General features: G+C 34.0%; 1 protein-coding gene across 1 annotated transcript in view; it reads right to left on the bottom strand.

Annotated features, from left to right (window-relative positions):
- Window positions 1–1,638: 1,638 nt before the first annotated feature.
- The window catches only part of LOC149416401 (uncharacterized), a 69,541-nt gene continuing 46,758 nt past the window's right edge, over window positions 1,639–24,421 (bottom strand). Inside the window, exon 5 of the mRNA XM_089641991.1 lies at window positions 1,639–1,891. Coding sequence (XP_089498117.1) covers window positions 1,639–1,891 — 253 coding nt within the window. The remainder of the gene's footprint in view (window positions 1,892–24,421) is intronic.

Genomic DNA, 24,421 nt, shown 5'->3' with positions numbered 1-24,421 from the left:
TGTAAATGTGTCTGGTTTTGGAGGTAATAAAATACCGATAATTGGGCATTGTGATACATAATAATATTTATTGTTTTTGTGTTTAATTCGTAGAACTCTATGTATTTTTTTTAAATTTAATTAAAATCAAATAAAATAATTATATTATTAAATTTGATGTTAATTAAATTAAATAAAAATATAATAATAATAATAAAAAACAAATAATATTATTTTTTTGTCACAAATATGGAATGTCAATGCGTTTTAGGTCTTCCAACTGTTGTTAAGCTTGGTATTTTAAAAAGAGTTTTTAATGTTCAATCTAGTCGTAACATTTAGTATTTAGCACGCGGTGCATCTGTTATAGTGTTATCGTATTTTATAGTACTCAGCACGCGGTGCATCTATTATAGTGATTTCGTATTTTATAGTATTAAGCGTGCGGTGCATCTTTGAAGACGTACAATTCTAAAGGCAGCGTGGATGGAACTCACTTCTCTTTCTATAATGCTAGCGTGACTCATTAGCGGCTGCTACGATATCTGTCATAGTTGCAGCTGTTTTCTCTCCGTGTGCCGACTGCAAATTTGCATGTTCCACAAAAAGCCAACTTAAAACTCATTTGTTTACCCAGAGTTGAGAAAAACCGTTTTCGTGTCCCGACTGCAAATATTCATGTTCTACAAAGGGCAGTCTTAAAATTCACATGTGTACCTACCCACAGTGAAGAAAAACCTTTTTCTTGTCACGACTGCAACTATTGGGCAATATTGGGAACTATCTCGTGTGACAAATGATTTTGATGTCGGCGAATGAGACAACCTAGAAGAACGACGTAGAGTGATTCTACACCCGCACCAGGTGAAGTATTACTGAAATTTTAATACCTGAGGGGAGTATGGCTACAACTATGAAGTACTACTATTCGTGGCTCTGTTCCACTGACTTTGTCGTTTTTGAAAAAATCCTTTGCAGAAATAGACGGTCCTTTTAATAGATTCCACAAAACTAGCAAATTGCAATTTTTAGAGCACAGGTATCGGTTGGGATAACTGTCTTTATTCTACCGTTATTGCAATTGAAGGTGCCCCGAGGAACTAGCATCATTGGTCCTTTTGGTACCGTTGCAGTCAGGAAACACGCAAAACGAGCACCCCCGGGTAAGATTGACCACACGAGAAAGGGTCTTTACCACGATTCGTGGGATAGTGAGAGAAAGCAATCATATTGAAACAGTGGGGTTTGTTCAGCATCATATTTTTCATCAAATCCACGGAAATATAACTGCGAAGGAAATTGGACATTTATTGTGTATATTCTCATTGCTAAAATAAGACATAAAATTAAAGAATATTTTGTTAATATAACATCTATTAATACTCATTCGACCGTCACTCCTGAACACACTAATCCCTAGATTCCTAGCCTCCGCTCATACAAATTTTCTTCCTCGCCTTATAAAAACCCTCCACACGGCACCCCAAAGATAACATAGGCGGGAAAGTTTGAGGGAAATTATTTTCCTCAGGGCCTCTTGTGTTGGGTCAAAGTAATTTTTTAAACTAGTATATCTTATGTAATACGATCAAGGGTTTGAGGATCACGTGAGGAGGCACGAAATTAAAGATTTTGTGAAGGTCACAGTGTTTTATTGAGTCAGGATGCCGTATATGTGTTGATTTTAGGACCGATGATGAAGACTCCGGATGCAGGTGGGGAAGTGTTGGTCAATGTGCGGGTCAGTGAGTCGACGCCGCTGCTGGTGACTGGACTCGTGTACATCTCAGGTACTGGTGAAGGCCATGGGGTCTTCCGGGTGCTCCATTGCTGAACAGGAATGCCGAAGGTGCGGTGGACCTCGTCGGCGGTTGTGCAGGAGATGCATAGACCATCGAGGATGCCGCATGGTCTAGGTGCGTGGATGTAACGCTGGTCAGATGTGCTGGAACCAGGGCGCTGTGATCCGGTTTAGCACTGGCCGGGAACGATGGGGCCAGTGCGCTGTGTTCCCGTTGGAGTCCCGTTGACTGACTGCTCGCTGCGTCGGGTCTATTTATATAGCCCGGCCGATGGCATCAGTAGCTGCGCGAGATCGATGGTAAACTACGGGTCACTCGCTCAGTCTGGGTACTTCTGGTACTTTCGTTGACGCTGGAATTATGCATAGGCAATAGGCTCGAACCTTCTAGCGAATGCCCGTATATTGCTAGTCCAACTCGCAACGTATTGTTGTAGGTAGTTCGCTCGCAAGTAGGTGCTCGTAGACGGGTAGGTAGCAAGATAGGAACGATTCGCATTATGTCTGGAGTGTTCGGGTTACGATGCTTTATGTATGGGTGAGATGTTCTAGATGAATCTCGTAGCATCGCTACAAGGAAAATAAATACTTATTAATATAAGTACCTTTTATATCATTATAATAAATTATTATAACTTATAACTTCACTATACACTATTGTTAACACTTTTTATACAAACCGCTTAGACAAAATGTAATCTCGTTTTTGCTTTATATGCCTGTAGTTTGTTTATTTCTTGGTACAATACAACTTATTCATATTACCCACGCACAGGCTGCGTATTATTGGGTTCCCATTATTCGTATTGATTTATATAAAATTATATTTAATTAATGTAAAAATTGGGAAAAAATAAAAAAAGACAAAAAATTACAATGCAATCATAATTATTCCACCCAGTTGTCAGATATTATAGAATTTACAACTTCAAAACTTTGTGTGTGAGTTTTTTTTTAAATTTTTCTTTTTACATACTTTACAAATATTATTACGTTGTACTCTGATTTGATTGTTTTATTCGATAAGACCTAGTTTGATAGCTTGCAAATTATTCGTTGGAATTAAATGAAAACTTACAGACAGCTTCGATTCAACAATATTCTATACCTGTGAATAGTTCATATTAACTTGCTCCGTAGTAAAGTGTATTTTAAAAACTATAACGCTCAAATTAAAAGTTACTCGGAGTGTTACGTGTTCTTACTACAAAGTTCTAAAATAATTTTTTATAATATCCGAGCTATTTAAAGTTCCTTCCGAATTAAATCAGCAAAACTATAAACAATACAATTTGCTTTTACGCGGGTAGTACGAAAAAAACATTAATTCAAGATGCATTGCCGAGTGTGCTCAGAAACTCTACGTACTGACGAGTTAAAATTCACGTGTGCCGCATGCAAAGGCGCATTTCATTTGGCTTGCGGAGGTATTATTGAGAACACATATCGTCGACTTAATCAAGAACGGCGATCTCAACAAGTTTGCAAACATTGCAATTCAGCCAAGCCCGGCGCTGCTAGCCCGTTGCAGACAATCAGTGATACTGAACCTTTGGAGCAGATTAAAAAAGTTACGGATATTAGTTCAGCGCTCGCCGCTCAGACACCGACAAATCTTAAAGATATTCAAGATCTAGTCATGAACAAGACGTCCAATCTGGAAAAAACACAAAATGATATTCTAGATCAGAATAACAAAATACTTGAAAGTATTCAATTTATGAGTTCTCAATATGAGGATTTCATGGCTAGAATCCGTGACATCGAACTAAAAAATGATGAACTCACTAAAAAGAACTCAACCCTGGAAGCTAGGATTTATGTCTTGGAAAAATGTGTGGACATGCAGGAAAGGGAACTCAAAGCGAACAACATAGAAATAAGAGGCATCCCAGAAATCAAAGGAGAAAATCTGCAAGACGTTTTTTTCAATATCTGCAAAACAACAAAGTCCTCCACTGATACAAAGGACATTGATGCCATTCATCGCGCAGCAAAAAAAAACAACAAGAGTCATCCGAGAGAAATCATTGTTAAATTCAAAACGAACATAGCAAGAGAAAACCTGTTAACAGACGTAAAAACTTTCAACAAAAACAAACAGAATCCAGAAGACAAATTGAACACCTCAAACATCGGTATAGCTGGTTCCTGCTCGCCGATCTTCATTTCAGAACAACTAACATTTCGCGGTAAACAGCTGTGGTACAAGACACGAACAGCGGCGAAGGAAAAACAATATCGCTTTTTTTGGATTAAACGGGGGAAAATTTATCTTCGTAAAAACGAGGGAACTAATGCCATTGTTATCTCAGACGAAAGCAAATTGGCTGCGCTTTGATAAATTTGAATTAATGGCTATTCTTTCGAGGTATGTCTTGACCCGTGCATTTATGTCTCGCTCTATATTTCTCCATATTTGTTTTATTTCCCACCCTTCTGGAATTCATTTGTTATGTATGTTATGCAGTTCCTGCTACCTTATTTTTATTATTATTATTGTTTTGTCTTCTTGCTATCTCTTTCACAGTACTATATCTAATTACATTATTTATACTATATTATTATATATTACTCATATTTGTATAATTTACTACCGTTTTCTAATTCATTTGATAACAAGCAATTCTTGCTACCATTTTGTTTTTACTTCTTGCTATCTCATTAATAGTACTACATCTAACTACAACTTAAACATTCGATCCTTATCAAAATATTGGGATACGTTTCTTGTCGTTATCTCTAGCTCTCTGAGTAATATTGATATAATCAAGCTTTGTGAAACGTCGATTAATGAAAATGACATACATCTATACAAAATATTGGGTTTTACTTCTCATTACTTTTGTCGAAAAAACAAATCGGGAGGCGGGATTATTTTATATGTGAAAGATCACCTAACGTTTGAACAAATTAACATAATGCCAACTAAATTTGAATGTGTCTACGGAACTATTTCTGTCAAAAAACATAAACGTCTACATATATTGGCAATATACAGACCACCTAATTCAAATAAAAAAATATTTCTCGAAGAGCTAGATGTAATATTGGGAAATATTAAAATTAAAGAATCCGTTATGGTACTTGGGGATACGAACATAAACTTATTAAATTATCAGGAACCAATTGTAATGCAATATGAAAACATTATGGCTAAATTTGGATTTTTAAAATGTATTAATGACGTGACCCGTGAAGCCATACTGACTAACTATGTAACGGCTACATGTCTAGACCATATCTATGTAAGAGAGAGAGAGACAAATGAAATCAGCTCATGTGTATGTGAAACTATAATAGCGGATCACTACCTTATTGCAACAACGATGCGTTTCTCTACCTATGAGGCAGGTACCACCAATAAATCGCACCATACGAAATATACTGTAATATCGGAAAAAAAAGTCGACCTACTTATTGAAATCACTGATTGGAATGAAATACTAAACATAACGGAACCTAACTTAATTTATGAAGAAATTAAATCGAAATTCAAATATATTTACGAAAAAAGTACTGAAACAAAATCAAATACAAATAAACAGCGTAATAACCAAAAGGGCTGGATAAATTATAATCTCATTGAAAATATACAACTACGTGATACATTATGGAGGAAATGGAAAAACACGCCTAACAATAAAATATATGAAATCGAATTCAAGAAATACAGAAATAAACTAAATAAAAAAATATTAAACACAAAAAAATATACTATAATAACAAATTTAAACATTGTTTCAAGGACATTAAAAAAACATGGAATGAAGTAAATCAAGTATTGGGTAGGAAAAATAAATCAGATTGTGATGAAGTCATATCTAAATATTTCTTAAATTCCCAAACTGCGGATGTGGTGGCAGAAAACTTTGCAAAATTCTTTGACGAGGGTGTAAATCAGTTATTGCACGAATGCAATGTTCGAGCGTCTGAGTTGAAGCAAGAACATTTGCAACATTCAATGTACCTACCAAGAGCTAATACAGAACAAACTGAATGCATTATCGGAAGAATGAAAAATTCAAAGACACCGGGCGTGGATCTAATTCGCATGTATGATCTAAAAAAACATGTTAAATTATTTAGTCCTATAATTACTCACCTAATTAACAGAATTATTGACACAAGTCACATTCCAGCTGAACTAAAATGCAGCATCATAAGGCCCATTTTTAAAAATGGAGATCACACCGTAATAAATAATTATAGGCCTATTTCCTTATTACCCGCATTAGAAAAAATATTAGAAAAATATATATCTATAAATTTGGATAAATATTTAAATAATTTGGGCATTATTGATGAATGTCAGTATGGCTTCCAAAAACAAAAAAGCTGTGATAAACTGCTCGAAAAATTTTCCAATTATATAAATTCAGAGCTTAACTCAAAAAAACATGTACTAGTATTATTTATTGATTTCTCAAAAGCTTTCGATACACTCAGCCATACACAATTAATCAAGGTACTCGAAATCATAGGAATCCGTGGTAAACTCCTATCATTTTTCAAAAACTATTTAACAAATAGAAAAATGTATGTAAAGATTTTGAATGTAATGAGTAATTTTAGATTTATTAAATCAGGGGTGCCACAAGGGTCAATTTTAGGACCAAAATTATACATTATATATGTAATTGCCATGTCTAAACTTTTTAAAATAGCCCGCAGATTTATTTTTGCTGATGATACTGCACTAGTTGTCTTTAATGAAAACCCTGAAATAGCTATTCAAGAATTACAAATTGACTTTAACGAACTACTTAAATGGTCTCATGATGTAGGATTAATTATGAACGTCAAAAAAACTAAATGCATGTATATAAGATCACCGAGCTTGAAAATGTGGAACTTACCTAAAATAACTGCACATAATTTTGATTGTATACATAAAAAAATGGATAATATCTGCTGCTGTGAAAAAATTGATTTTGCAAACGAATATACTTACCTTGGCATAATCGTAGACAATAACTTTAAATGGGACAAAAGTGTGATCAACATTTGTAACCAGCTCCGATGTTTGGCGAGTAATTTTTATAAATTGAAATTTGTATTGCCTCGATGTACTCTCAAACTTATATATCATTCTATGGTCGAATCAATACTTAGCTATGGAATTCGAACTTGGGGACACTCGAGTAATATTAATATTAAATTCATTCAAAATCTACAAACTGCTATAATTAAAAAAATTGTTAAACCTAGCATTTACAAACAAAGAAACAACTTAAAATTACTGTATGGCTCTGAGGGCCTACTCCCAATTAAAGGACTTCTCTGGTTTATTATAATTATGGATAATGCGGGAGAAAATGCGTACAAAAAGCCATTGGTGCATAGTCACAAAACAAGATTTACTGAAAAAAAAGGCCTAAAAATTCCACTAATATCAAATAAGTATGGTAGCAGAACACTTGACTATTTGATACCTGTGATTTATAACAAATTTAATGAAAACTTTAACTTGAAAAATAATGAGGAACCCTGCCCTAAACTGACAAAAAAGTGGTTAATAAATGAACAAAACGTTTATCTATCCTAAACATTATATTTGGTATTAATATTTAAACTTAAGCTAATGTGTATTATGTTATAACATTAAATGGTAGAACCTACAGACAAGCTGATTGTCACAGCTTTGTGGGACTACCCATATCTTATATTGTATTAAATGTAATTATATTAAATTTAATAAAAAAAAAAAAAAAAAAAAAAAAAAAACATTTGTACTATATTATTTATATTAAGCACATTTACCATTTTAACTACATTTGGAATCACATTTAATTATATATTACTCGGGAACCAACTTCTATACAACACACAACCAACACATACTTATGATTCAATTAAATTATGATACCGGAAATGGTTCCGGCATAGATCTTAACATGAATGTCATTGATGATATGAACAATCTAAATAACTATAAATGGTGTGCTTACGGCGTTAAAATTATACACCAAAATATAAGAAGCATTTCTAATATTGACGATTTTTTAATTTTTCTGGATCAATTCAATTACCAATTCGACGTTATTATTTTATCGGAATGCTGGCTTAGTAAAGATTACACCTCAAAAGTTATTCACAATTACTCTGAACACCACACAAACATATATCTTAATAAGTCTAGCGGGATCGTTGTATACATCAGAGACGGACTTCAATCTCAAGTTGATGAAATTTTCTTATCACAAGCCAACTGCCTGAAAATTGTATTGAATAATAATCTATGTATTTTTGCAATATACAGATCACCCTCTTTTCAAAATATTGACACTTTTCTGAATTCACTCCAATCAATTATCAACAGCTCAAAAAATATAGAACGGCAAATAATTATAGGCGACCTCAACATCAATACAATTACCGAATACCACCGCCAATCCAACGATTACCTATGTTTGCTAACTGAAAATGGGTTCATTCAGACAATTATTAGCCCTACTCGTGAGCAGGGCATGAGTAAATCTTGTCTTGACCACATCAACGTCAAAAAAATTAACCATGTTGACTCATTTGTCATTCACTCTACAATTTCAGATCACTATACAACAGCACTCTGCCTTAAAAACAAACCTCCTAATCCTGCTAAAATTAAACATGTTGCAAGAATAAACTATAATAACTTAATTGAAGACTTGAGCTCAGAAAACTGGCAAAATGTTCTAGACCAAACTGATGCCGACTCATCGATGAATGAATTTATCACTAAATTACATTCATATATTTCAAAACATACAAGCAATAAACTCATACCACATAAACAAATAAAACTTACGCCATGGATCACCCCTGGCCTTATCAAATCGATAACATTAGGAACCAACTTCATAAAAAGGCAAATAGGTGCCCTGAAAATATTTTAGTACAAGCTCATTACAAAAATTATAGGAACTTTTGCAAAAAACTAATAAAATCGGCCAAAGAAAATTATTATAAAAAAATAATTTACGAAAATAACTGTACTCCAAAACGTTTATGGGAAGCATTTCGCAATATATCTAAAACAAAAATAAATAAATCTTCCGATATTAAATCACTGACCATCAATAACGCGAACACCTCAGACCCAAAAACCATTGCGAATTTTGCCAATAATTATTTCACGTCAGTGGGAGTCACACTTGCGAAAAAAATTCTCAACAATCTTAATACAACAGAATCCGATCTCGCTAAGTTAAAAATCTCTAATTTCGGTCATAAATTAGACAACATCCAAACAACTTCAAACGAAGTCATAAATATAATTGACGAACTCAAGTCATCGAATGCTTGTGGTCCTGACAACGTTTCATCAATTCTGCTAAAAATTACTAAATCCTTCATAGCAACTCCAATCGCGTATATTTCCAATCAAAGCTTCAATTCAGGAAAATTTCCAAATCATTTAAAACACTCTATTGTTATACTGCTTCGCAAAAATGGAGATAAATTGCAGATACACAATTACCGGCCAATTTCTTTGCTCAATTCAATCTCGAAAATTATTGAGAAAATTGTAAAGAATCGTCTAAGTCATTGCCTTGAAAAAAACAATATCTTTTCCAATAGACAGTATGGCTTCAGACCAGGATTGAGAACTGAAAATGCCATTACAAACCTGACGAAAATCATCTCCAACAATATAGATAGAGGAAGAAAATGCATTGCGCTCTTCTTGGATCTAGCCAAAGCGTTCGATACTATCTCACACAAAATTCTCTTGAAAAAACTACAGCGCATCGGCATTCAGGGTCAGCTACTTAAGTGGTTAGGTAGTTATATAGAAAATAGGAGCCAAAGAGTGAATATTAACGATACTCTAAGCGATCCGGCTGATATAAGCTTTGGTGTACCTCAAGGAAGCACTCTAGGACCACTTTTATTCAATATCTATATAAATGAATTATGTAACAGTTCATTTGCCGATCATATTATCACCTTTGCCGATGACACAGTATTATTATTTGAAGGCAAAAATTGGAATGAAGTTCATAGTAATGCAGAAATTGGTATTAACAAGGTAAAACAATGGCTAGATAATAATCTTCTCACTCTCAATACTGACAAAACTAAATTCATTTGCTTCAGTGCAACTCAAGCGGGACAACCAAGAGAAACTCAAAGAATTATTATACACCATTGCAATGACCCAAACACTTGCAATTGCAATACCTTAGAGTATGTGGATAGCATAAAATATCTAGGAATTATTGTAGACAAGAATCTGAGATGGAATGAACATATCTATTCAATCTCCACAAAGGTCAGAAAACTCACGCATCTTTTCATGGCGATTAGAAATATTCTATGCGCAAAAGATCTAAAACTAATGTACTATGCCATGTGCAACTCTTTACTTGAATATGCATCTTTAGGATGGGGAGGATGTACCAAATCAATTCTGGACCCCTTAGCCAAAGCACAGAAATCACTACTAAGGGTCATACTTAAAAAACCATTTAGATACCCCAGTAATGATTTATTCAAAGAGATAGGAGTTCTGGATGTGAGGCAACTATTTATAAGAAAAGTTATATTATACACACAAAAATATCGTCACCTCTTCCCCTCCGTAGAACATTATCACAACACCCGACATGCAGGGAGGAATCCAATAGTTCCACTTTCTACTATGACATCCCTTGCTCAAAGACAATATTCTTACCTAGGTCCAAAAATGTTCAACCTTATACCCGGTTCTTGGAAATTGAAAATTGGAAGCGTCCTGCGTAAATTAGTCAATGATTGGATTCTAAACTTAGGGAGAGTCGAAAGTGAACGTATGCTGTATAACTGTTAAACAAAATCACCAAATCAACTGTTAAACAAAATCACCAAACTTCTGATGTTTTTCAACCTTAGATGTATGGTTATGCGCCCCTAAAGCCTGTCTGCTCATTAGGTACATCACTACTGTAAAGCGTATCACATTTGTACGTCGCACACTAACTCTGTGTGAAACTTGGTACCTACTACGGTAATGATTTATAATAAATACATAACACAATATGGCGTACGAAGTAATGCACCAATTTCACCAAAGTAGCACTAAATCAGGTACTATGTATTTATATTCATAGTTTATGTATCATAGTTTATATTTCTATCTATATATATAGTTATTGTTTTTACATTTTAGCAGTAGTTCAAGAAATGAGCGCGGTATATATTCGTATTGCTGTATAATATAATTTGTTCTGAATTCATGTTTTAATTCAGTGAAAACAATCATGCACATAATTTATTACACATTCTAGTTACAACGCTTACCTCATACTCTGTAAATTTTAATATTTTATGTTACCAGGTTAATTCGGTAAATCCGATTATAATATATGCTACCAGATTAATTTTTTCTACTTCTCACAAAACAATGTATGTGTACTTATATTTATTATATACATTTTCTTTATTACACAACTTAATTTCAGAGAAAAATGAAACTTTTTTTTGGTTTTTGTTATGTAATTATGTACATTTCAGTAATAATATGAACTAAACATGTCAATTTGTCTGTCCTAGAACGGGAAACTTTCCTAGTTGGACAGGCAAAGCATCCAATATGTAATATGTACTTTCTTTTGATAAATAAATAAATAAATAAAATAAATAAAAGCTTAGCAACTATCTTTTGACGTATGCTACAAAATAGTAAAACTGCCCCCATGACCTTTTATACTTACATATACCTCAAAGTTTTGATCTTCTCTATAATATATTGATTTGTAGTTTTATAGAGAACATGAATAAATTAAAAATCTATGTTTTTGGATTTCTAAATGGTGTCTTATTTTAGCAACGACGTGGTTCTTTTTTGAAGTGAAAAATTATATACAATTTCTTTCGCGATCAAAAATTTTTTTGCTGAAACTTTCTGAACATTATCAGAATGAACCCGCCCAGTGTTTCAATAAGGTGTTTTCCTCTCAGTACAAAAAATACCTTCGGCTTGCCTTTTTATTACTTAGAAATTACTGTACCTAGGGTTTTGGAAATTTTGGATTATTATTATTATATTTTATTTTATTTAGTTAATATCCAGGTGAATTAATTTTGCACTTAAGATGTTGAGTATAAAATAAACCAGTTAAGTTCCATTCACAATTTTTGATATTTCCGATTTGTTCATGAACATTAACATTGTAACGTCATTGATTTTTATCTTTTGAATGGTGACCAGATAAATCATCACAATGATAATTCATCACATCTTTAAAAGGTTATTTAAAGTCATGGAAATTGATGAAACAAAAACTTTATTAACTGGTTTCAGTAAATTAGGTAAGGTTAGGTAACATTTTTTATTTCTTTTATCGTTTCTAATGACTTCATATTACTTTTTAAAAGTGTGTTAAATTGTCACAGTGTTGAGTTATCATGGAACCCTTTTGAACATTTCAAATGTCACAGTTGCAAATAGGTACCGTCATAGGCTAATTAAAAGAAAACTTGTGTGTTGTGCATTGTCTATGGTTAAGTCAATCTATTGATTCACGTGCTTTCACACGACAATATTTTTGTTCGTCGGTTAATAATCAGTAATGGTGCATTAAGGGTGTTTATTTCAATTAACATATCATTATTGTGACTTTTTTTTATTAAATGTTACATTGAAGGTGGTTCTTCTACTTTTCTACATTCTACAGACGTTTCTTCAACACATTGGAACTGTCCGCAGCGCTTCATCTTACGTAAGTAGGTTAAAGTAACTAAATTAGACCTGAGATCTTTTTAGATGCCAGTTTATTGTCAGAATATGTCACATTACACTTTTAAATCCGTAATCTTGTACAACATTAGAGAAATAATTTACAGATATATCAACACTAATCATACTTACACGCCACGGACGATAGTACATTTTTGTTTGCTCATTGTAGATAATGTAAATTTACATAGCGATACGCTTTATATGCACTTTATTATTTAAAAATTACTTTGTATCAGTTAGTTAATAATCAGAGTAAGTATTTCAGCTTTCAGAAATATGAAATACCTCATTTATTAGCTTTTTCGTAAAAAACGGATTCTTTGACTTCTTTTCCTCAAGCCATCTTTTGACATATTTATATGCGAATAATACAAGCGCAACATATACACACGGATAAGAGACATGTTAAAGGAGCTGAATATTTTGACGGTGAAGCAAACTGTGTATTTGAATGTACTTATTTTTATACATAAAATTAACATAGGGATGATGTCTAAGGAACTGAAAAGAAAAATAAATTACAATAACGAGATACACGGACACGGGACGAGAAATTCTAAGCAAATTAGATTGCCAACAAGAAAAAAAACAAGCACCCAAAAATCTCTGATGTACCAGGGCCGTTCAACTCTATAACAAAATCCCGAAGGAAATTGCTGTGATAGAAAATATTAATAAGTTCAAAAATGAATTAAGAAAATATGTCGATCTCAATTATTAATGTTTCTTTTTTTTGTGACTTTATTGAAATATTTAAAGAAAGATTATGTTTGCCAAACAATGTACATGTTTATATGTTTATAAAACTATTAGCACACACGAAGATGTAAGCTAACTTAAGATTAATAAATAAATAAAAAAATAAAATATTAATATTCCTTTTTTACCCAAGTTTTTAAAACTCAAACTAAGAACCTATTTTAGGATCACAGGTATTTATTTTGGTTTAAATAAGGGAGGTAAAAAACTAACCCTAAAACTTTCACATCAGTATCAATGTCCGCCTAGTGAACAGCCGATTTTAATTTTAATCAACTATCTATTAAAATTCAATTCCAGGAACTGAAAAACTTACTTTTCAGTATAATCTAGCAACCAAAAGTGTTTTTTTTAAACAATAAGTAGGTAAATTTTAAACGTTTACATATTTTATTTATATCTCCACTTCATTAAATAATTACAGGAAACGAAATACTTACGTCCATTATATTAATTCCATTATTGTAGCATAGTTTTTGTTGAGTTTACCAAATGTCAATACAAGACACCAAGAGGTTGTTGTATTTTTCACAACTGGTTCGACCCACGAAAACTACGTCGACATTATTTTGACATTTCTACACTTATGTCACGTTTTTAGCTGCTCATAAGGTCTGAGACACATTATGTGCGCATACATTGGGCGTGGCATAGACGTATTATATGTTGTGCTGATACATTACGCTAAAATCTTCCTTAGGAAAGTATGTCAAATTAATTGGGGGACTGCCGCGGAATGTCATTTCATGTATGGGAGCTGTCACTTTGTAATTACGGCTCTTCGTTACTTTTTCAGGCCCCTTCTCATGCGGTTGGTAGGGGTTCGCATTATTTTAAAATAAAGCCTGGCTAGCAGATCACGGCGTATATCCTCGCTACGTCCACACTTATGTGTGACAGGCCTGTATGGGATTGTATGGCGAGCAATAAGGAGTTATGTCGTAATCTATATGTAATACAGCTCGACTGATGTGAATTTGCAACCTTTTAGTGACCTGTCAACAAGTTTTTTGTTTTTAATGAGTTTTATTATTCACAATGTACATTTGCTACGTATAAATTTTATTAATTAGCGACCGGTTTCGATACGTCCGTGTCATTAACTAGCTATTTTATAACTAAATTTTTAAGTGCAGAAATATGGGGTTTTATTTAGTTTGGTTCTTTGGTTGCAGGGGATTTGAGGGAGGGGGAGGGGGTTGAGAAGGAAACGGAGGGAGGAGTCAACATAACAGGAAACATTGTCAATATGGGTGATTTGCAAGGTGCTAGTATTTTATTAACTATATTAATGCTTGAATTAATTTTTTTGTTATTTTCTAATGTTTCCAATGCGCACAAATTAAAATATTTATTAATTTTAGAATGTTTAAACTTAGTTTTATCCCGGTTGAAGTTATGGCCTGTCTCTATCAAATGATTAGCGAACTCGGAGAAATTATTATTTTTTAAACATAATTCGTGTTCACTAATTCTAGTTTTGAAATTTCTAGTAGTCATACCTACATACTGTGAGTTACATTCATTACACTCTAAAGTGTATATCCCATTTTTATCTAATTTATTTGAAACACCCTTGTTATTAATTAAGTTTTTTACTTTAGAATTAGTATAAAAAGCTGTCGAAATATTAATTGGTAACATGCGGGATATTTTTAAAGATAAGTCGCCTGTATAGAGAAGTTTTTTCGATATTAGATGTTTACTAGATTGAGTGTTATTATCTCCACTATAAATGTACTTTTTAGTAAATATTTTGGTTTGTTACCTATTAAATAAACGGTTAATTATGTCAGGTTTATTCCCGTTGTTTAGAGCTATTTGTTTTATAATGTTAAATTCATTATTGAAATTCTCAATATTTAAAGGGACATTAATGGCTCGATGTATCATTGAGTTGAACGAGGCGAGTTTATGGGACAGAGGATGAAGTGATGTAGAAGGTATAACACAGTCAGTGTGTGTAGGTTTTCTATAGTTGTTAAAAACACACTTATTATTATCTAAACTGATGTTTAAGTCTAAAAAATTTAAATTGTTATTACCGTTATGTTCCAGTGTAAATTTTATATTTTGGTGAATGTTATTAATAAAAGTGAGAAAATCGTCTAATTGTCTGTTGCTACCTGTCCAAATTACAAAAATGTCATCAACATATCTATACAAAACAAATACATTAGCTAAAAGGGAAAGTCCACATTCGAAAAGTTTGTTTTCAAAAATTTTTGTTGGTTGCTCATACAAATCCTGTCAAATGTATTCCTTAATAATATTCTTTAATAATAACTCTATGTTCCAAATAAAAGGTTCTCTCAAAACGAATTTAACTGTTTACAATTGTTGTTTCAGTACATATGTATATTGAACTGGGTTCAATGTCCGTTATATAACAGAACGCTATCACAGAAAACAATGGATCTTCCCGACCCAGAGAGCGCTTTCATCAAAGTGGAACCAGGGACCCAGGAAGAGGGTGGAAGTGAAATGCCGTATACGGTTATAGATTTCGACCACCAGGATGTAAAGAAGGAATGCTTGCAGTATACTCCGACAGACAGTAAGTAGTATTGCAAAAGCAAGAAAAATTTGAATGTTAATTTCAAATGTTTTAGAATGTTTCGCGGACAGGACGCATACTTGTTCATGGCGTCACCCAATGACTAAATAAAATACATAAACGAAGACTTCGCATATCAATAAAACATTCTGTAGAAAAACTAGTAAAGTAATTACTGCCACGATGGAGGCAGCGATTGCGTGGTGAAATGATAACGAGATCTTTATTCGACAAAATAAATAATGCTAACATTTAAACAAATGAGGCCCTATATGAGAAGCTTGTGGTATCCCTGAGGGAAAAGTTATAATTTGTGACATGAAACCTTTTAAGGCAACATCTTGACTTCTATTTTTAACATAAGAAGAAAATCATCTCAGAAGATTTCCACATACACCGATTTTCAAAAGCTTATTTAATAGTATGTCGTGATTTACATGGTCAAATGCCTTTGAAAAAAAAAGTGTAAATGGAATCAACTTTTTCTATCCATAGAGTTGAAAACAAAATCAGTAAACTGTCCTAGATTCGATTCAACAGATCTGCCTTGAAGAAATCCATGTTGGTGGGGGCTAATAATAGTATTTTTATGTACGATCATATACGATTTTTTCCATGATTTTACTTAAGATACATAGTTTAAAGATAGGTATGTAATTTTCAATATTATGTTTATCCTCTTTTTAAAAAATAGGTGTTACAAATACTTTTTTCCAAATACTAGGATTTTTTTATTTTTTATTGTACAACAGAACATTCATTCCAGTTACAGTACAATTTTACATCATATCAGCATTTGGGTAAGTGACTTTTCAATAATTGTTTTAGGTCATTTAGAGAACAGTCATTTACATCCAAATTCTTTGCTAGTTCGTTCAACAGCACCACTCCCCTTGTCATGAAAGCCTTTTGGTACTCTGAATAAGTCATGGTATTGACTGCGGCTGTAGTGGTCTGGTACATATAAATCATAGCATCCCAAGAGGAATGGGCCATCAATAAAATTGTTCCAAATTTTGAAAGATATAATGGCTTGGCTTGCTTTCCGCCTAGTTTCCAGACTCACAGAATTAGTTTCCTCAAGTAAGACGATATGGTGCATGAACCTGGGATAGGTTCCATGCGTCCGCATATAGTCATACCTGAAGAATTTCTTCTGGATTTGCTCTATCATTTCAATGTTCTTCTGGTGGTACGGTGCCCAAACATCGCTTGCATACTCCAGCTTGCTTCTCAATATGCCATCGAACAATGCTAACATAGCATCTTGGTTATTGAACTGCTTGCATGTCCTAATGACGAACCCAAGAAGTTTGTAGCAAGACTGAGTGAGCTGCGATATATGGCCAGAGAATTTCAGTTCGGGATCAAAGACGACACCGAGATCCTTTACGGAATTTACACGTGATAGTGTTTCGCCCTTTATCTTATAATCGTAAAGTATAGTGTTTAGAGAACGAGTGTAAGACATAGTGTAAGACACTAAATAAAATAAATACACCTTTAAAAGATTTTTTAAAAACAGTGTTACAGCAGTAACTAGTTTTTCAGCACAATTAACAATGACAATTGTGTGTAATTTATCACAACCTGCACTCTTTTTCGTATCAATGTTTTCTGAGGTGTTTTAATACTTAAGGTGCGGTTATATCAATTGCATTGAAATTAATTGTATTCTTGGTATCATCATTAATTATTTAGACATTATTAAACGAAGTATTAGGTATTAGTAGTTTTATCAGATTTAACAGATTGGAAATGATCATTAAAAATAATGCGAATTCGCTGACCATCACTTGACGAAACTTTTTTATGATACATGTTATCGGGTACTTCAGGAGATTTAAAAAAATTTTTATTTATCTCATCAAAAAAAAATTACAGAATATATAATATATCATTAGTTAGTAAAATACCTATATATAAGTTAGTTGCAAGTATTGTGAAATATGATCATCGATAATACCTCAATTATTTAAATATATTAATCTTTATTTATCGGTACATATATATTGGAAATTGGCCTCTTTTTCTTTAATACTATTGCATATAATATTATAAAAAATATTTTCGCATGTTTCAGCACATGTTGATTCTAATACGGGACGCCACGTTTCTGTACTTATTTTTTGTATTAATTTTTTTTTTTTTTTTTTATGTGACACCTCACAAGAGTGTCCCTGCCTGTGCAGTGCACAGACAGGGGAACTATGTCACCACCCGGTTGGGCGGCGTTGTGAGGCGGAGTAAGGTAGGGGCTGTAGGAAGGGATTTGTTAATGCGGGCCTTGAAGAGGCTCGGATTATAGGAGGGAGGAAAAAAAGATGCTGGTAGCTCGTTCCACATACGAGCCGACTTACACAAAAACGAGTCGTAAAAACGGCCCGTTCTCATGAAGCCAACGTCAACCGTGAACGGGTGTTCAGTTCGTGTCCGTCGAGTTTCGCGCACGTGCACCGGTGCATCAGGAATCAATGCTGCTAGCTCCTTGGAGCAGGCTCCATTGAAATACCTGTAGAACAGACACAGCATGCCTACATTGCGTCTATGCATCAGAGAAGGCAATCGGTCTGTTAACAACGGATTGTCAATCAGACGGATCGCTCTCCTTTGCACAGACTCAAGCAGGTTTATCAAGTATTTTGGGGCACCAGCCCAAAGGTGGCTCCCAAATTCAATAGTTGGGCGGACTTGAGACTTGTACAGGGTCAGCAGCTGGTCACTGTTGAAGAATCTCCTAGCCCTGTACAAGACGCCCAACTTCTTGGAGGCCTGATTTACTCGGGCTTCTATGGATCCCCGATACTTGAGCTGGTCTGATATAGTAACTCCAAGCATTTCAATGGAGTCTTTATTGGGGAGAGTGCTCCCATCAAATTGCACCAGACAGTCATTGATCTCCCTCTTTGCCGAAATCAGACACGCTTGGGTTTTTGAGACGTTGAAACTGACCAAGTTGGCCTTACCCCAGGCACGAACCATCTCTAGGTGGTGGTCAATTTTTCGCTTCAAAACTTCCCGAGCTGTTTGGACATCATAGGTGGAAGGGAAAAATCACTAAACCATCATAATGATGGTTTAGTGATTTTTTTGTAAAAGTATTCTATTCTGAATTATTGTGATTATTAATATTAATTTGTTGTATATAGATGCAAGTGTGTTGGTCAGTAATATTATTTTTGATGGATAAATTCAGTTTTTATTTTGTTACTATTTTCGTTCGATTTCGTTATCTACATTGAAGTCGCAAATTATTGTTATGTTCTGTTTATTTATTTTTGATAAGACACTGCTTCTTAGTTCATCCATAAATGTAAACTCATTTGATCGATGTGTTCGGATAATTGCGATAATATTAAAACATATTTTATTTACATTTAGACTATTATCTAGGCAATTAACTCGCTGCATAGGTACTCCTTCCACTGCGATGTTTGAATAGCAGGTTTTAACAAATACAACAATACCACTATCTTTTAGTATTATTACGCTAGCGTCTGGACAGTGTAGGCCCTCTGATTGGTCAAATTCAATTATTTTATTTCGTGTTAATTCCGCATAGGGCAGCAGGCAAAAAACGACCACTCTGCCTCCCAATGTTAACCAACCGTAAGGTGAATTTCGGTTTGCAGGCGACCGGATCCAAAAAAATAAGACTTTAAAAAGAACCAAATGACTGTCGCGAATATTTAAATATGCAACTAACAATACACATAGTTATGTAAATATACTTGACCATTAACAAGCGTTTAATAAGAAGATTTCTTCTGGAAGCTTATCACTTTGTAATGACATTATTTATTTTCTTTAAACACTTATAAGTTTGTTTACATCACTTTATAATATACAACCTCTACATGTTTCATGAACGAAGTTAACCTCATCAGGAGTATACACTGAAGTCAAATATTAAATATAGATTACAATTGGAAAAAAGAAGTGGAAAGAAGGGGGAGGGGTAAGAGTGGGCGGAGTTTATCCGAATAAGGAATTACAATATCGTTAGACGGGAAAGACCAGTTGAGTGGGAAAATATTTAAAAGATGGTTTATATTTTTTTTGCTTGTTTAATTATATCTGATTTTATATTGACATGTTTTCTAATTTCTAATATTTCAAAATTATTTATTTTCTATGCTTTATATCCTGTGTGAAGTAATTTAAGACCTTAATTTTTATCAAAAGTGTGATCATTATTCAAAATATAATCAAACTCAGATTCACTATTTCCATTTAGAGCTCCAAGATATTCTTTAGTTCTGACTTCAAAGTTTCTATTGGTTCTACCTTTGTAAAATAAATTACAAAGGTAGAACCAATTGAGTTTATAAACTCCCGAGTTTTTTGTTTGATTATCTCTATTTTTATTATTAAGAATATATTTCTTCATTTTTTTATTAGTTTAAAACGCCGATTGAATAGTACCAGGAATAATTTAATTTATAATTTTGGAAGTATCGTTATCCACAAATAGAATTCTACGCCATTGTTAATTTCTATCTTTAGAAATAGGGTAATTATACCATTTGAAGAGATTATGTTTAATTTTTTTTATTTAGTATTTCAACTATCAATTTATTAGAATAAGCGTTATTAAATGCTATTTGTTTTATGAATATATTGTTTTATGGTTATATGCTATTTGTTTTTTTCAGGTCTTAAAATACTTCACATAGGATATAAAGCATCGCAAATCAATAACCAATCAATGACCGGTCAGTGGTTGAGTGGGCATAGCGCTTGGGTCTCACCCGAGCGTCGCGTGTTCGATTCCTCGGCTGGCTAAGTCCTCCATCACAACACAAGCAACATTTTCGGCTTTCTGTGATGGTAGTAGGAGATTTTCAAACATTGTTGGGTTATTCGTAACCCGGGAATGTTTGTCTTTCTTTTTAAAAAAAAAAAATAAATAAAAAAAAAATAATTTAGAAATTTAAGAAATTAGAAAAACTGTTAATATAAAAGCAGATATAATTATGAAGATTTTTTTTTATCAACTCTCTTCAAAATATTTTCCCCCTCAACTGGTCTTTCCCGTCTAACGATATTGTAATTCCTATTTCTGATTAAGTCCAACAACCGCCCACTCTAACCCCCCCCCTTCTTTCAACTTCTTCTTTCGAATTGCAATCTATCTTTAATTATTGACTTCGGAGTATACTTACTCCTGATGAGGTACCGTAGTAATAAAGGCAAAAAATTAGATAATTTAGAAGCACTTGAAATCAGAAAAGCCATCAATAATAACTCCAGTATAATAAATAACCAAATTAATCTGTCTTATAGTCCTATTCTTGACATATTTCCAGTTAACCGCTCTGTTCTTCCTGGAATTCCCGTAATTACCCCTTCCACTTTGTCGACATCTCTCTCAAACACTTAACATGTTTGTATTTATGTGTCAATATTTTGTGTAGTAGATTAGTTTTAAATATTCTCCTGACGAAGGAAGGGATCTTCCGAAACCGGTAGAGTGAAAATAAAACTATCGTGGTCAAAAACAAATTTATGTGTTTTTATTATAGAGGTAAACTTCGTTCATGAAACATGTAGTGGTTGTATATAATAAAGTGATGTAAACAAAATTATTTTGTGTTTTAATCAAATAGTGGAACCTGTTTGTGTCCAATACTTTTTTCGATCATAAAGGTATCCACCAATATACGTGGGAAAGAGGAAATGAGAGGTCAATTATCGATTTTGTAGTAATTGACTCTAGGTTGAGAGCCGTTACCGAGGACACGAGAGTTTTCAGAGGGGCAGAGGTTGAAACTGACCACTTTCTGGTGGTGTCGAGAGTAAACCTCTTTCGTGGTTGGCGCTCTAAAGTGAAAACGGTACTAACTCCAACAAGAATCAAAATAGAAAAACTACAAAACGATAATGAGAGAAGTAAGTATGTGAATTGTGCAGAGATGAGATTGAATGAGAAAAAAATGGATGGTCTAAGCATAGACGAAACATGGAACCACATAAAAGTGAGTCTTTGTGAATCTGCTAGAGAGGTGTGTGGAATAAGTACGCAAGGTAGAAAGAAAGGTGATGCATGGTGGGATGATGATATTAAAGCACTGGTCTCAGAGAAGAAGAAAGCATGCTTATGTCTGATTGCGGCTGGCAGTGCTTCCAGCGAAGAGAAGGATCGAGCGAAAGAAGTATATAAGGAATGTAAGAAAAAAGTAAGAGTTGGAGTGAAAGAACGAAAGAAACGCCTGGAAGAGGAAGAAGGAATGAAAATGACAAACCATTTCCAAGAAAACATTAAGTTGTTTTGGAAGGAAGTCAAAAGGTCCCGGTGTGGCCCTGAAACCGGAAGCATGGAAGTAATAAAATCGAAAGATGGAAAAATGTTGACGAATGAGGAAAAAATAAAAGAGAGATGGATGAAGTATTTCGAGGAAGTCTTTGAAAGCGAAGTGAGTGACAGTGATTCTAGCGGCGAATCAGATATGAACGATGATGTACTGAATGTTACCGAAATTAGCATGGATGAGATAGAAAGATCAATTAAGTGTATGAAGAATGGTAAGGCTGTCGGTTTCGACAATATTGCTGCTGAATATTTTAAAGGAGGTAGCCGTATAATTCTCACATGGTTGTGCAATCTTTTTAACCAATGTTTAAAGGAAGGTTACACGCCTTTAGATTGGAGAAGAGCAGTGATCATGCCATTATACAAAGGTAAAGGGTCACGTATGGAATGTGGGAATCATAGGGCTATTAGCCTGCTTAGTTCAGTTGGTAAGCTGTATGGTAGAATTTTGATTGAAAGGGTAAGAAAGGAAACAAAGGATAAAATATGGGATGTGCAAGGTGCTTTTGTAAGTGGAAGGGGGTGCATGGACCAGATCTTCTCATTGCGTATGCTCACCGAGAAGTTTCTGGCAAAAAACCAGAAACTTTTCTGTGCCTTTGTAGATCTACAAAAAGCATACGACCGAGTCGACAGGAAAAAGCTATGGAAGGTGTTGTCTAAGTATGGAGTGAATGCGAATCTGACTCAGGCAATTGCGTCGCTATATGAGGGAAGCGTTGCATGTGTTAGGGTGAACGGTGGTTTTACGGGGTGGTTTGATATCACAAAAGGTGTTAAACAAGGCTGCGTAATGTCACCGTGGTTATTCAATCTATATATGGATAATTGTATGCAAGAATTGAAAGATGTGGGATTGGGCGCGAATTTGAGTAATCTGAAAGTATGTTGCCTGTTGTATGCTGATGATGCGGTGCTGATTGCTAATAGTATGGATGATCTGCAGTCTCTCGTGTCTAGGATGAACGAAGTATGCGTGAAGAATTAGTTAATGATGAATGTAAGTAAGTCTAAAGTAATGGTGTTTGAAAGAGAAAGTACGAAAACAGTGTGCAATATAGCTGTGAATGAGGAATACTTGGAGCAGGTGGATGAATTTGTGTATTCAGGAAGCATGTTTACGAGAGATGGGAAGGCTGACAGAGATATTGAAAGAAGAGTAAATGCAGGTAACTCCATTAATGGAGGACTGAACGCAGTTGGCGCTTACAAAAAATTGTCCAAAGAAGCGAAGTTAGCAGTCCACAATGGAGTGCTGGTACCTACCCTGATGTATGGAAGTGAGGCATGGAACTGGCAAAGAAAGGATGAAAGTAGATCGAATGCTGTTGAAATGAGATCCCTGAGGCGTATGTGTGGTAAAACCATGTATGATCGTGTGAGGAATGTGGATATCCGCAAAGAGTGCAAGGCTGATGTAAGCGTAATGAGTAAGATCAAGAAAGGGACGCTTAGATGGTTTGGGCATGTAGAGCGAATGAGCGAAGAAAGGAGTGTAAGGAGAATATACGATGCAAATGTGAATGGTAGCAGAAGTCGGGGACGCCCGAGGAAGACATGGCACGACCAAGTGAATCAGATACTTGAGTCGGGCCATGTCAAGAGTCAGAACAATAGAAGAGTATGTATGAGACGATGTATGAATGTGAATGAGGCAAGGAGTGTGTGCCAAGACCGAGTTGTTTGGCGGTCCGTCCTCTCTGCCTACCCCTGCGGGGAAACGGCGTGATGGTTAGTTAGTTAGTTAGTTAAGTTTAATAAAATTACATTATTTTATCTATTTCCGTTGTATATCAATGCATATGTACTCAATAAAATGTAAAAATTATATTTATTTATTTATTGGACTATTTGTATAGCGCCGCTTTTGTGAGATATCACCACAGGGGCAAATTTATTGTATTCGCTAATGAATGCTTCAGTTGACACTAACGTCCGGTTTATGATTTAGTTAATTAATTGAGAATAAAAATAAATTGAAATATTGTTTCATTGAGATTATATTTAAATATAGCACTGTAAATGAATTTGGTATTTTATCCACGATTTTATTACAATCATTAAAAGTATGACAAATATATTCCGTAAAATTAAGGGTTTTATCTAATTCCTCAGTGTAGAAATCATTCATTTTTAAAGAAATACGGAAATAAGTATGCGAAATACAACTCACTCATATTCAATTCGCATTTGGAACATTTTCTTGCGGAATTCACATAGGTGACTGTTAGCTGTGTGATCATTTTGATAACCCTTTCTGTTAGTGGCAGGCTCTTGTTTTTTGGTGCAGTGTTGTATTTTTTGCTC

Source organism: Hesperophylax consimilis, chromosome 17 (genome assembly GCF_061612785.1).
Source record: "Hesperophylax consimilis isolate HC1 chromosome 17, BYU_Hcon_1.0, whole genome shotgun sequence".
Lineage (NCBI taxonomy): Eukaryota > Metazoa > Arthropoda > Insecta > Trichoptera > Limnephilidae > Hesperophylax > Hesperophylax consimilis.
This window is presented reverse-complemented; position numbering and strand designations above follow the sequence as displayed.